At 40.0% G+C, this 15,362-nt stretch overlaps 4 protein-coding genes across 4 annotated transcripts; 3 read left to right on the top strand and 1 right to left on the bottom strand.

Annotated features, from left to right (window-relative positions):
* Nucleotides 1-632: 632 nt before the first annotated feature.
* C922_03737 (hypothetical protein) lies at nt 633-2,756 on the top strand (the record flags this gene model as incomplete). Its single annotated transcript, XM_008819326.1, has 4 exons — nt 633-670; nt 813-877; nt 1,079-1,172; nt 1,433-2,756. 4 exons carry the CDS (start codon nt 633-635, stop codon nt 2,754-2,756), a joined length of 1,521 nt encoding a protein of 506 aa, XP_008817548.1.
* Nucleotides 2,757-3,701: 945 nt separating this feature from the next.
* C922_03736 (hypothetical protein) lies at nt 3,702-4,703 on the bottom strand (the record flags this gene model as incomplete). The annotated part of the gene is made up of 1 exon (XM_008819325.1): nt 3,702-4,703. The coding sequence occupies one exon, from the start codon at nt 4,701-4,703 to the stop codon at nt 3,702-3,704; it is 1,002 nt and encodes a 333-aa protein (XP_008817547.1).
* Nucleotides 4,704-8,899: 4,196 nt separating this feature from the next.
* C922_03735 (hypothetical protein) lies at nt 8,900-9,154 on the top strand (the record flags this gene model as incomplete). Its single annotated transcript, XM_008819324.1, has 2 exons — nt 8,900-8,964; nt 8,995-9,154. 2 exons carry the CDS (start codon nt 8,900-8,902, stop codon nt 9,152-9,154), a joined length of 225 nt encoding a protein of 74 aa, XP_008817546.1.
* A 292-nt stretch (nt 9,155-9,446) lies between these two features.
* On the top strand, nt 9,447-9,758 carry C922_03734 (hypothetical protein; the record flags this gene model as incomplete). The annotated part of the gene is made up of 1 exon (XM_008819323.1): nt 9,447-9,758. The coding sequence occupies one exon, from the start codon at nt 9,447-9,449 to the stop codon at nt 9,756-9,758; it is 312 nt and encodes a 103-aa protein (XP_008817545.1).
* Between the last annotated feature and the right edge of the window lie 5,604 nt (nt 9,759-15,362).

Below are 15,362 nucleotides of genomic sequence, written 5' to 3'. Positions count from 1 at the left end.
TGAGGCAAATTTGGCCTTCCCATAGTAACCCTCTTTCTCCCAAGCTTAAAATGCCGCATGAATGGAAAAATCATTTTGATGCGAAAAATTACACGAAATGCACTGCTGATGTGTGAAAGGACAATTTCATTTTGGGCAGCTTATATGAGGGGAACCTGGGTTGCAATTTAGGTCTCCAAGTTTAAAATAAGGGACAGCATTTAAAGAAAACTATTATAGTTCCTCTTTTTTTTTTTTTCTTTGCACTCTCTTGCCTGGGCATATCGCGCATATGGTTACATGGCACCAGATCCAATAAACTTCTCATTCGCGAAACTTCCTTTTTTTTATTTGTCCCCCAAACTTGTGTGGCAACGACAGAAATAGTAGTAAAAAAAAAAAGAAAACAACTCCAAGTTTGGTACTCTGGTAGATTCTCCCTTTCTCAGTGTTGCTTCCACACTTAAGGGTAACTCCAAAGGACGCTGCAGAACGGGTGCGGTAAAATCACCTTGTGTGATGCGTTTCTCCTTCATTTTGCATTTATTTTATTCTATTCTATTTTCTCCTTCAGTTTATCCCCTTTACTTGTAGCTACATCTATGTGCTCACCCGCTCGTCTCCTATTTGTGCTACGTTAGGTCTGCGCCAAAATGGATGCCTCAAAGAAGAAGAATAAAAACTCACTGGAGTAATGCCAAAAAATGTTTTCCCCTGGCGCGTCTACTCCGATCATATAGTTACGCATTCATGTTTTACTTTTTCTTTTCCATTTGGATGGATCCCATGCCGATATTATATCTCCTCACCCTTTCGATTTTCCAACTTGGCAGGTCCTTGTCCAAGGAGGACGTCGAGACGCTCATCAGGAAATGCTACCGGGATAAGTTGGTATACGGTTATACAGAGAGCAAAACTGAGGGGAACAAAACAAAGGCGTTGAGACTTAAGCGGCGAATCAGGCAAATCGACGTTCCATGCGTATTCGCACATGAAAGAGCGCTCCCCCCCGTGCGATGGCACACCTATTTTTGAACTCCCCCCTTTGCACTCCCCATTTTACACCCCTCATTTTGCACCCCCAATTTTACGCTCAAAGGGTTCGTCAAGTGGAAGGAATTTGACAGGAAGGACTTTAAGCAACGCCTCTCTATAAACACGTTTAAGAATATCTGGAGAATGATAAAGAGGCGGTAGGCGGAGGAAATCGCTAGCGGGGGGTGACATTGCATAAACCGGGGAGATGCACCCTCTCCACAGCTTCAATTGGTTTTCTCCACAGTTGCATCTGGTGTTCTTCGCATCTTCACCTGGTGTTCTTCGCATCTTCACCACGTCTTCTCCGTATCTTCACCACGTCTTCTCCGCATCTTCATCACGTCTTCTCCGCATCTTCATCACGTCTTCCCCGCATCTTCATCACTTCTTCTCTGCCTCCTGACGCCCGTCCCAGATTCGAGGGCTACAAAAAGGAGTACCACTTCGTGATGCAGGACGCGGCGAGAGAAGCGAAGGACATCATCGCGGAAAACAAGGAGAAAAAGAAAAACGCTCAACTAAAAGCGCACCTAAGTGCATTAGTCCCTCTGGGCTCCAAGGTGTCCCTCTCAAACATATCCCTCTTGAGGAACTTCACGCGCGTGAACAGCCTCATGTTCAAAACCTGCAGCAACTATTATAGCCCGTTGAATAGCTCGAAGCAGGGTAGCCCCCAGAATTTCATCTTTCCAAGTAAAAAAAAAACATCAAAAGATAACGAAAAAGAAGCCCCCAAAGGGGTAATAGACTACATAAAAAGAAACATTAAAGATATTCAAAGACGAAGTGAATTTCTGGACATGTACTTCCTAGTCATCTCACTAATACACCAAAATAAGAAGTATGCCTTGCTGAAAAAAATGGAAGAGTTGTATTATCAAAATAGGGTAATCAGATGCTGCAGCAATTCAAACCAAACACATAATCATAAAATCCTACTTTTCGTAAAACGCATTTTAGAAATCAGTCTAGAATCATCTAGTAGCTTAAAAAGCATATGCACAAAAAGTCTGGAGAAAAAATTCGGCAGCAGCAAATATATCGATAGCAAAAACTGCATCACCGTCGAAATTGATGAGATTACCTACCCCTTCAGTAAAGATTTTATTAACTACAAGACTTTCTACAATTTGTGTAAAAGGAATTTGCACCTCAGCTGCAATAAAGTTCTTTGCTTCTTTATTCCCCTCCCGAGGAAACCAAACCACCTGATATTTAAAGATGGACTCTTCCACTATTTTGACACCCCTATATCAACCCACAACAGATTAGATGAAGATGTATACAACTACGTCCATGTCATGCAAAAATATTTCCTATCCTTTAAGTTCTGGAAATTTTACCTAACCTATCAAGGCCTGGACAAAATGAAAGAACTTTTTAATAGAGAAGTGGATGAATTGAATTCGTTCTTCGATCTGAATTATACAAAGAAGGATGCATTAATCTGGGGAAAGAAGCAATTTCCAAATTCTACAAAAAATGTCCAGCCCCTTTTGCTCCTTTTCGATCACAACATTGAGCATTTAATTTCCTTATCTGTGTACGTCATAAAACTGTATTGGAAAATTCGAAAAAAAAGAGACCTCACCTATATTAGGATTGTCAAAATGTTGAATTTATCGCTCGACCCGATTGGGAAAAAGAAAATCATGCGCTTCTACTGCTCTCACCTTCGATTGATTCACAGCATTCTTCTCAAACTGGGCTCACGCTTGCCGCGGCGGCTTCCTCGGTGATGTACCTTCAAGCGTGGAGTTTCTTTTTTTTTTTTTTTTCTCCCCCATGGGATATTCTGAGCACGTCATTCATTTTGATTTATATTTGTATATGTGCAAATATGCCCAATCGAGAGGTTATGGTATGTCCTGGCTTACTGCCAGGAGTGCCTGAAATGGCCACGCTCACTGGTACGACTATGCCGAATAGGCTAACTGGGCTGTCTAGGCTGACTAAGCCGATCGGGGAAACTTCTTCCCCCCTCATTATAATTACAGACTCTTTTACTTTCAAATCTTTTAAATACGAGTGTGTATTGTTTTGGTCCCCATTCGACTTTAATGAACATTTCCTAAAACGTTCTTTTTAAATGATGTGAACGTGGAAACTCTTTGGGGCCATGCGTAAGCATGGTTGACCAGGTGTAGTATAACGTGTGGGCATGTGTTGACACAATTAAGCACAAACACACATAGAAATGCGCGCGAACTCGATGGACGCATTTCCATTAACACATGTTGACGCGAATGTACATTTCTTCCTACATGCTCTTCTTTTGAAAAACAATTTTTTTATTCATTAAAAAAAAAAAATATGTTAAGAAGTGAGTCTTAGGCGACTTTCGAAAGAAAAGGAGAATGGAGGGTCATCTTTGGGGGTCTTTGTTTTAAAAGGAGTTACACCCAGTCGGCGTCGACGCGATAGTACATGTCCGCTTCTGCATATACACTTACGCCTACGCGACGTGTTTGTGAGGTTTCCGCTGTGTTAGCTTATCCGTTTGGACAAAGCTGCGCGGCTGTGGGTCATTTGTTAGAGAGGTACTCTGCGTCGTGTGTTAAGCTCGCGTTGCTTCGCTCGGCGTGTCCACCAGGTAACAGCACTTTGGTCATTTATTTTCCCCTTTTCCTCCCTGCATGGGTATTAAAGTAGAACTTAAGGGAGCTTGTTCGCCGTTGAGGGCACTACTTCTTCGTTTTCTGCGTTTTCAAAATATCTTTCTTAACCTTTTTGTCGTCCTTTTTGTCGTTTTTCTTGTTGTCTTTCTTGTCGTCTTTCTTGTCGTCTTTCTTGTCGGCCTTTTTTTCTGCCTTCTTGTCGTCCTTCTTGTCTGCTTTCTTTTCTACCTTCTTATCGTCTTTTTTGTCTGCTTTTTTGTCTGCCTTTTTGTCATACTTCTTGTCGTCTTTCTTGTCGTCTTTCTTGTCCTCTTTCTTGTCGTCCTTCTTGTCCGCCTTTTTATCTTCCTTCTTGGCTGGCTTCTTGTCCACCTTGTTGTCCCCTTTCTTTTCTTCTTTTTTTTCCGCCTTCTTATCGTCCTTCCTTTCTGGCTTCTTTTCGTCTTTCTTCTCAGGCTTCTTCTCCGACTTCTCTACCTTCTCTGCCTTTTTGTCCTTGCCCTTGTCCTTGTTACCTTTGTCGATTTTTTTTATGACAGCCTTTTCACTTTTCACCTTTTCCTTCTTGTCACCCGTCTTGGACTTGTCACCTTTTTGCACCTTTCCGTCTGCCTCTTTGGCATCCTTTTTGAGGTTCTTTTTGGCCTTTTCTTCTTTCTTTTCCTTTTCGATTTTAGTGACCTTTCCGTTCTTCTTTGTCTTATCGTCCTTCTTAATTTTGTCGCTTTTGATATCTCCCTTCGGTTTGGTTTGGTTGGGTACCTTCTTCATGTTGACTGTCTTTTTGGTTTTTAGTTTGATTAATTGCGCATTTTTATTTTTCATTTCTGGTGCTTTCTTTTGTTTGTCAATGGTTTTGTTTATCGTTTTTTTCTTCAAAATGGAAGTTACAACTTTTTTATTTTTAAACGTATGGGTATTTAATTTTTTGTAATCTAAACTGACTCCTTTAATCACTCGGTTCATAGAAATATTTGAATGTTGTTTCGTGAATTGTACTTTGGTTGGTGTCAGCTTCTTTTTTTTTTTTATTTTCTGTGCGATGTTCAGTTTTTTTTTCTTTTTCATTTCGTTCAGCCTTTCCACGTCTTTGGAGTAGTTCTCTATAAACTGGGGCAAGCTAAGGGGGAAGGGCGCAAAAAAAAAAAAAAAAAAGGAAAATAGGGAAATGGAAAGTCGTGCAGAGAGTGGAAAGAATGACAAAAGTTTTCAAAAAAAAAAAAAATGGCCAAGAAATCGCAACAAAAGCAGAAAATTGCAAAAAACTCCAAAAAACTATAAAAAAATGCAAAACACAAGTAGGCCTATAACCCTGCCACCGCGTAAATTTTGCTACATATTGCCGTGTCTGTGAACAAGCCCATTTCTGTGCCTAAATAGCTAGGACTGCTACAGTGCTAAAATTGTTCTAAGTGAAAATTTCACAAAACGCGGCGGCACTCCTCATCGCACTTTTCAGCACAGTTGTTTTCCCTTTGTCCACATATCTATTGATGCTATATTTGTGTTGTTCCCTTATTTGCACGTTCGATATTTTGTGCGTTTTTTTTTTTTTTAAGTGCGCAAAAAAGTGGTTACATAAAAATATGCACGCTCCCTCAAACGGCTTGGTATACGCAGGGGTATAAACGGCTATGCCTATACATATGCTGCTGTTCGCTAGACTAATGCTCATTTAAAAAATTAAAAAATAATAAGAAGAAGGAAAAAAAAAGAGACCAGTTAGCTATGCTGTGGTTCCACAAATTTTTCATCGTGTTTATGGGGTATTTAGTTATTTTCTTTTTTTCGGCCAGTTTCCAATTAATTCGTCCTGAGTTGGGTTTTTTTTTTGGGGAAGGAGAAGTTAACGTGTGTGTTTCTGCCCGCGTCGCTACGTATGCGTACGCGAGGAATACACACATGTGAAGGCATGCTCATGTGGCTGAATGTAGGAAGAAAAAATATTGTTGCATTTGTCAAAATTGACGTGATTTTTTTCTTTTTTTTTTTTGATTTTTCCATTTGTCAAACTTTTTTTTCTTTTCTTTTTTTTTTTTTGCCATCGTCGTGTGTACCATAAAGCAGTTGCTGTTCGTAACCATACAAGAACAATTTTTTTTTATCCTTCTCATCGAAGTTTGTTCTAAGGGGAAGGAAAAGGCGGAACTGGTTTCGGGAAAGGAACGAGGAATTTCCTTTCCTTTCTTTTTTATGTTCACATTAATCGGGCGTGTCTATGAATTGCTGTAGAACGCTCTTCCCTCCTGTAATTTGAGCGGTTGCCAGGAGTCAGCCGAGGAAGGTGTTCCTGTAATCGTGTCGTAGGCAGATGTGCCACTGTGTAGTGCCACATTCCACAAGTACGATTCTCTCATTCGTTGGTAACCTCTGATCCTCCAAATTTTTATTATTATCCGACGCCTTGTTCATTTTGGGGAAGGCAATTTTGGATGTGCGGTTTGCTTAGCAGTGGGTTCTCTTGAGGCACGGAAGAAGGGGCTCACACACATATCCATGTGGAGCAGCGGCTCTCGTGGGTACGTCCTTGTGGATATATACGTGTAGATAAGCACGTATCTATATGCTCTTATCGAGGGCAGGGATAACAAAACAAATAGGAGAAGGGAGGATTCCCCTTGTTATTCTGCTTTGAACTCTGGAAGGGCTGCAGCGGCGTAACGGATGTGTTTATTTTACGTATTCTATTTAATGTTACTTTTTTTCTTTATTTTTCGAAAGTCTCTTATTTTTCATATTTTCTTTTTTTCCCGCTTTTTTTTTTTTCCTTTTTTTTGTTTCTTCTCCCCCATGTGTGCCTCTCTACATTTATGTGACTTTTCTCAACGATATATTAAGCATTAATTCTTTTCTTAACAATTTCCTGCGCACATATTTTTCTTTTAGAGAATAAATACTTTCACGGTTAAGGGAAAAAAAAAAAAAAATATAACTGCTGCGGAAAAAGTACGTAATGCAGTACAGCGAAAGACAATTGTCTTCTATGTGTGCCCTTTAGCCAGTGCTTAAAAAAGAAAAAAAAAAAGGAAAAACACCTGATGAGTTGAAACTGCATGCACACACCATCGGACTAAATTTCTTGACTCAAAAAATATTACGATAAAGGTGATAAATGGCGAGATGAACAGAATTCTCGGCTGTGTACGAAATCTCGGGTAGCGCGCTCGACTTTACTTGCCCTGGGGTGCAGATATCTCTCACCGCGAGCTGCGCCACACATGTTATTTTTGCCCTGGACCCATTTTAATTTCGGAAAGCTTCCATTGCGATGTTGTGTTGGCACAGAGATTCGCAGGTGGGAAAGTAGCGACGTCCTGCTTACGCAATTTAAAGTTCTCTTTGTATTCGTCCTTGCACCCAATTTGTGTAACTTATGGTTTCTCTTAAACGCTATAGCTTCCCCATTCGATTTTTCCCCTTCTTCGTGTTTTCCCGCGGGAAACATCTCCCCCAGTCGCCTTTTTTTTTGGCTCAGATATATGTCACGACGAACGCTGTTCAAGTTTATTTTTTAAAAAAATAATTAGGGAGCTATTTCGAACTGTTTTGTGTGATCAACCATAGGGGGGGAGAAAAACCACATGGAGGAAAAAAACCACGTGGGGAATAACATGTCAAACGAGGGCACACTAAATACGCAAATAACTGCACAAATGAATGGACATATAAATCGGTATACATAAATTCATACATATGGGCACACAAAATGGACGCACATATACATACAAACCAATTTTCCGCTTTCCATTCCATCGTTATATACATCCCCCGCAATGTGTTGAAGCAATTTTATTTTTTCACATCGGCAGCAAAAGAGGATTCTCATTCCATGTGTTACCAAAAAAACGAAAAAAGAAAAAATACTTTTTCCCCCCTGGGTTCTGTAAGCGCTACAACATATATGTATTCGAGAACGTCGCTTTTAAGGGATGTGTCACCCACGCGTGTGGACATGTCTGCGAATTCTCGTTAACATAACGCCTTAGTTCGAGCTCTATTATATAAATTAACAATTACGAACAAAAGAGAAATAATGGATCTGTACCATTAAACAATTACTTGTTAAACTTAATTCAATGTGGAGCCTGCATCATTTATGTCAATTCGTAAACAGGCCCCTCTATCATTATGAGAACAGGATGTCTATTCATATTATACATATGAACATTGACACAACCCTAAACATATCAGCACGAGGTTCCCTCTTGCATAAATGTCAGAACTTTTTATTTTTAATATGTGGATTCCTCTGGGGAGGAACCCTTTTTTACTTTATGAACTAGATAATACTATAAGAGTCAATACAGCTATGCCATCCTGCGACAGTAGAGGCAAAGCAACGTATATGATGCGTTGGTCCCTCATCCCCGTACGTAGTTGTGTTAATCTCTATTCGAAAACCTAGTAACAGTGAAAGCGAACGGAATAAAGATTCGATATGTAAAGAAGTGATCAGTGAAGTTATTCAAGTAAAGGAAATATTGTGGAGAAATTTCAAAAGGACTGAGATAATAAGATGGGTACTCCATTTTTACCCTTGATCAAACGGCAAATATTGGGCGATTACTGAGAATATAAGCGGATGGCAGCGCAATTCTGGTTGTAGCTGCCATTCGAGGAAGAAGGGACCCCCTTTTTTTTCTAGGTATGATTATTGTATGAAGTATATGTTTACACACCTTTCCAGGAGCTCCTTAGACGTTATACTAGTTCGAATTTCTTTCATTTTTCGTTCATGGTTGTTAATATTTCGTCTGTTTCTTCATTTTATGATGAAGTGAATTTTCTTTTTTTCTGTTTCCTCTTGTCTAGTGTGTCAATTTGTCGTCATAATCTTTTTCTTTCTTACACGAATGACATGGTTAATTTTGTAATTCTGTTCTTAAAACGCCTTTGCAGAGGAGCCCATTCTTAAGTGATGCTTCCCTGAATTGACTCTGCGCAGAGCAAGAGGTGTTATTTCATAGTTCTTAGTATGCTTCCTTTGTTTTTAATGTCAAATAGTCTTATTTCTTTCTCTTTTTCCTCACATACTGTTTGAAAAGGAATCGCGCGATGAAGAAGTAGGCTTGAGGGAACCTCGGCCTGAGGGCGCACCAAACCATAATTAATGTTTTAATGAATATCTGTTATTTTTCAGATGATACCGATCGTTGTTAAAAAGCGCCATAGCCGTTATAATACTCATTCATAGAATCTAATCTCACTCGAAAGGGAATTTTTTAAGACCCAATCTAGGGGTAGTCAGCGATCGTAAGGTTATAATGAGGGACGAAAATAATTACTACCTTTATGAAGATAGCTCGGTACAACATGTTAATCAGCCGGGGTATTCCACTTTTGGATGAACTTTACAAAGCCACGGTCTAGTAGAGAGCTTTGACAAGCTCAGCTATAATTTAAAAGAAGATGAGGATTTCGCTTATGATGCAATACAGTATATTAGGAACATTCCGTATAGCTTAAATGCTTATGAAGATGATGATACAGAGCGGTCGAAGTTTTCCATCGCCGGATGACAAAATATGCAGGATGAAGCCCGTTCCCACCTACGCAATGAGCTGAGCTTTCTGGAGCAAGTATGGCTTTAAAGATGCTACCCATACTGAGGAAGTTGAAAATAGGAAATACAGGACTAGACATAGGCGGGGTCATCTCCATGGTTCCCATGATAATTGTTGAGAAGCTACCATTAAGCAATCTTTTTCTATTTCATCCGGGCTCTGTTCCGTTTTCAGAGCTTATTGCTCATTGGTTTCCAACAGTGAGTCTCATTTCGAAGTCTACGTATAAAAAGTATCCATATATTTAATGCTCTTTCCTGCTGATGGAATCCGATCTAAAGAACTAATCACGTGTACATATGGTTATGGCCCTCTGAGAGCAATGGACAAGTTAGACAATGATATAAAAGCCGTACCTAAAGATATTCCCGTGTTCATTATTTCTTTTAACAGGGACATTTTGTGCTACTGCTGCGTATCGCTAAAGTTCTACAACGGACTCCACATAAAGAATAAAGAGATGCGGACACAGGCGGATATGGAGCATACCATCATTTGGTATCTGGGGAATCAGAAGGTCTCGAAGAAAATCGTGGGTTGGATTATGGGTCTGTTTTAAGAAATGGGCGCTGTGTCCATCGGGGGCAGTACGTTCGAAGGCAGCAGTGCATATGTGGTAAGCAAGAGATATGTGATGCTGAGCATACGAACTGTTTCTCTATGCGAAAGGATATGCACATGTTTCCTTTTTGAACATATATGCATCCAGTGGTTACTAACACAGGGGTATCTATAATAATACGAATGTGTGTTCACCTCGGTAGTGACCTCCTCAGTGCTGTCTTTGTTCTGTTCCTTCTTTTTGGGTGTTGACTAGTGTCCATCATTTTATTGTGTGCTATCTTCTTGTTGTCGCTAATTTTAAGCTCCTGTCTGTATGAATTCGAAAAATAATTTTCCGATTGACGAATTCGTTCTTTCAAAATGTGCGTTGGGGGTCACGTTCCTGACACCTTAGCTCTTTCATTGACATGGGAAATGTGAAAACGGGAAAAAGTCTATTTGAAGAGAGTGGGAAGTAGTAATAGTGTAGAAGTGACGCTTGTACTGTTGGGCTCCTTTTTCCTTATGCTTCGCAATTCACATTTTACGGAAGGATGATAGGACGTCAGAAGGATTTAGCGTTGAGTGCCATGGCACATGTGCAGATTTCTGACTTTCTACATTGTCACCAAACGTGGGATGTTACAGAGGATGATATAGAGACATTATTAGGTGATGCAAATTGAAGGCGTCCCAAATGTGTAGAAGCGGAGCTCATGGGGGGGCAACAGGAGCAGTGTCAAACTGTTACTTCTGAATGCTAATTACGATTCGGTGTTCCTACTCTTGTTTAGTAGGTTGCACCTGATCAATCCTATTGCGGAGAATGTGCGAAATGAATTGTGCACCAGGTTTTCTAGAGAAAAAAAGGAACAGGACCATTAATATCTTTTTCTTCCATGAGGGATTTTTTCCTGTGGGACTTCTTGACGCGCTCCATGTATTTCAATAACTGAGATCAACTCTGTGAGTTTGCGGGCTTCATGAGATTCCTTTTACCTCCCTTTACAAACCCTCCCTTTTAGTACAGCGTCATCACCAAACAGGGGCTGCCTATGACAGCGGCACCTTCAGCGGACGAAGAAGTATGATTAATCTATTAATACTGCACGCAAGTACTTGTCTTCATGATCGTACAGGCGACATCAAATATAGAGTAGAAGAATAACAAGTCATAACGACAGCAAATGCCTTCTGGATGCGGATGCTGTAACAGTGTCCTAACCTTCTTAAAAAGTAAAGCAGCCGGTGTTCTTGCGCAGGAGATATTTGTTCCAGGGGGTACCTACTGCAAGGCGTGGTCCCAATGTTCATGAGGCCCTGAAGAAATTTTCTTAATGATTGCTGAAAAATTCAGGAGTTCAATTTGTGTTCCACATGGGCTATACGTTCACATAGGAGAAAGAGAAAGTTGTCTGAAACAAAAGATACTTCACAGGGTGGAGCAATTACATCACTGTCGTGATCTACCCTTTTTAGGAGTGAATGATGGAAGAGTGATTCCTCAATTCTTCGTTCTCTGTAGAGTAGAGACAGATTAGCACACCTTGACACTGAAATTATGTTGACAAGCGTGGCTCATACAGAATGCCTAATGGAGAGAGGTGGAACAGAAACAAAGAACGATTAGGTTGCGGAATCTGGTTATTCTGGTTTATTTCGTCGGAGTCAACACAGAACTTGTTCTTTTTAGGCACACCCAAAGGGAGAATCTTCAAGGAACCCAAGGGAATAACAGAGGTATCAAAGAGTATGCAGTCTTAAAATATAATTAGGAGGAGTAGGATTACGAACGTTCAGTTAATGGGAGATTACAGAAAAAGGAAAGAAAGAAGGGAAGGGAAAAATGACAACAGGGCGACGTCAGATTCAATAATATAAATATGTATATATAGGTAAGAAGTGTTTTTATTGGGGCCAATGTGAGAGATTCTTTTAATAAACCATGAATACGTCCTATTCTTCATCAACTGTACCTGGTATTCCTATAGAAAAAGCATATAAGAGGGGTGAGTAAAGGCGAAATATTTAAAATATTCCTACTTTGGGATCAGGGGAACACGAGGGCACATTCAGGAACAATGCATCCATGAGAGGAATATGACGGAACGGGGAAATTTACATTTCAACATGAGTATGACCTTACCCTTAGAATGGGAAGGGATGATGAAAGAAATTGGAAAAGAAGTCTCCTTGTTTTTGATAGCATCCCTATGTAATATAAGGATTACCATGAAAAATATACAGTGCTAAAACTGCTTAAGAATATGGACACAACCGGTTGTGCTCTGCCGCATATTTGTATATTGTCGTGAGATGTAGGAAATGATGGCCTCTCAGGAGACGGATCTCATCGCTGAATGTACTCGCTCTTCTAGCATGTAATAAAGAGAATATTCGAACCGAATAACCCAGCAGTTCTTTTTTTTCTTTGTTCCTCATCCTATTTACAATGCCCTTCATTGCTACATGAGGGGATACGTGAATTTCCGCGCGTTGGAAAAATATTTATCTTCACGGGACGGCATAATTCTCCTATAGGCTTGTAAATGCATAATATAGGGATTTATAGGGAATGTGTCCCACAGGATTGAACTGTTATATAACTGGGGAAGCAATAGTTGTTCTCAAATGATATGCTTCAGATATTTTTGTCCTTTTTCTTTTTCCCGCTCCTAATCCTCAACTTATTATTCCCTATTGCGGACGTCTGAACAGCCTGCGATTTCTAGTGCGGCTTCTATAGTTTCCGCTCCAATTGTTGCAACTGTACCGGGCTAAACGGGACTGGTCCCTGTAATTTTATTTTTTCTCTCTGTTCTATAGAACAAAAGAGTTGATTTACTGCTTACAGGGTGGAGGAGCATCACATATCTCATAGTTATAATAAACGAAAGGAATTGCGCAGTCATTTTTTTTCGCGTCAGGCTTCAGTGCTTCGTCCTTAACACATTGCTGGGTAATTAGAAGGACAAATAAGTGCAGGACTCTCAGTCACTTTCTAGAAGCTTCATTACGAATTACAATTTCTACATTCTGCACCTTATCATTCGTTACCACCTCTATGCTACCTAAATGTCGTCTTCTGCTATTTGAGGTGAATATGGACGTAGAATAATAGATGACATAGTATTTCTGCTTCTACATATTAATCGGATGATCGGACAAAATGTATGACTTATATTAGATGTGTCTCTCCCATCCTATTATGGATCTCAGATTCCTTTGATTGTACTCTTAAGTTGTCGAACAGTGGACATCAATCGTTTCCTTAGTAGGAAAAGTATGTGTTCTCTTAATACCCTGCGGAATAGTTCCCGGCACTTTTTATATATTCTGCATTTAGACAACTCTCTTTATTGTTACCGTGTAAGAAGTTCGTATGAACACAGTTCCGGCGTGACATAAATGTATCCAGGTCATATCTCTCCATGGTGTGTTTTTCCACTACTCTATTATCACCGTGTCCATCGTTCAGGTTCAAGTCGTTGTCTATCCCTTCTTGTATGAGACATTTAGGTTTGTGGGATGCGTACCCCTTACTTCCTCTCCTGTCTTGGATTAGCTCAGGGGGTTATATACATGTGTCATGTGTTTTAAACATCTGTACATGCTCTGTGTTTGCACATTTTTGTACGTGTTTTTCCCAGTAGCCCCCAATGTGTTATAAATCAGCATATTATCTGGATTCAGGAGAAGAGATAACGAGTGAGATCATACACACGTCTTTTGCAGCTCCCCTTTTTTGTAAAGGCAGGGAATTCCTGAGTATCAATGTAATGTTTTGTTCTGTACAGCCCTGACGCTTATGTGCTACTCGTCGTATATTCTATTAATTATTGCGATGTATCCTTTCAGTAATGCCGCTTCAGAGTAACAGAGACACCTCCTTGTGTTTATTATCGCATACGCATGTGTTCTTTCGGGACGCGTTTTTTTCCTTTATTTGTTTAAAATTGTATGAGAGGAATATATTGTGCCGCCTTTCATGAGTGTGATCTTAATAGATCATTTTGTGTGCAGTCTTCTCGTTCCCATTTCGATTCCTTATGGAAACTGAGGGACTTAGTTTCATCTTTGAAACCCTGGGAAGTGTATTCGTCTGTGCGCTCTCACAACGCCGCAGCAAATGCTCTTATATATACAAACATGACTGTTGAGGCTATTTGCACCGATAAACTCTTTACCTCATGTATTTTAACACGTGGCACTATCATGTGTCATAGATGCATGCAGGACTTGTTCAAGAAGATATTTCAGGATCCATTCACCCATTTCTGTTCTATATTTTTGGAGAAATTCTATATGTAAGTGTACAAGGATTATTACAGGAATCTGTTCTATTCTGCCCCATGTGTAAATTTCCTAAGAGAATAGGATTACATTTAGACTACTCGTATTCTAAAACGCATAAAAGTGAGTCTGAAATGTAATGTGGTATACCATTTTCTGTTTTGCCTCTCAGTGGAAAACGTTGCCACCGTTTCGTGTATCCTTTTGGAGTATCGTTTCTTTATGTTACGGCCATAATAAGATTTCGAAAGCAAGTGATGCTATGGTTTGGGAAGTTTGCGTAAATGGATAGTTTTCATGGTGGGCGATTCTTTCGGAGTTTCGAATAGCACATTCCATCATGTTGTTCCACCATACATGCAGATACATATATTTTTCCGTGAAAGAAAAGATCTAGCGGTGCCGTAGAGGCACTATCTCTTGACATAATAGGTTAGACTTCATTTAGAGTAATACCATCGATAAGTACCTCCGGGAGAGTAGTGCGAAACGTGATGATTCAGGATAAAGATGTCCTGCATCAATAATAGTAGTGGTAACGATAGAAGATGCCTGCCATAGTGTGGATGCTAGAACAGGTGTTAATCTCTTCATAGTTGAGACAGCATATGTAATGGGAGGTTACTGAACTCAATCATGCGATGTAGAGCAATGTATTCACAAGCAGCCACATAAAATGCCACTATTCGTGGGATAAATTTAGGACAAACAAATTAAAACATCATTTTGTACAGTGTCTACGAGGGGAGGGGGAACTAGAACAGTAGGTAGCGATTAGAGAACGTGGACAATTTCAAGCATAGTGTTCATTTAATCACAAATGACGAAACGGTCTCTGTCCTACTGTGTTTTATAGAGTGATCATATTCTACTGGCTGTCGAAGTAAGAGTTGTTGTAAAACGGGAAAGAATTAGACAATTATATACTCGAGATTGTGATGCATTACTGACCCTTAAAGGTGCGCTTATAAAGGCATATACCTCATAATGCAGACACGTTAATGGAGTTTTTATTTGGCCAGGCTACTCCATGAGGTAACGGTGAAATAGCGCATCTAATTATAGGTAATAGCGGCGGAAAGGAACGTTGTTTGTTCGTGGACATAGTACTACAGCTGGCTTCATGGTGGAATTCCTGGGGCGCAATCCTTATCCAACGTGTAAAATGTCAATGCCGGGGAACAGTATATTTATATATATACCGTGCTACAGTAGTGCAATGGACAGGTATTATACACAAGTTTTTTGCCATAGCGATTCGTTGTGCATAAATCTTCAATATCGTCCTTTCCATCCGAGTACCGGAGTCGCCTATATCTTGTATGAG

This window comes from Plasmodium inui (genome assembly GCF_000524495.1).
Source record: "Plasmodium inui San Antonio 1 unplaced genomic scaffold supercont1.17, whole genome shotgun sequence".
Lineage (NCBI taxonomy): Eukaryota > Apicomplexa > Aconoidasida > Haemosporida > Plasmodiidae > Plasmodium > Plasmodium inui.
Note: the sequence above shows the minus strand (reverse complement) of the source record. Positions and strands in the feature narration are given on the sequence as shown.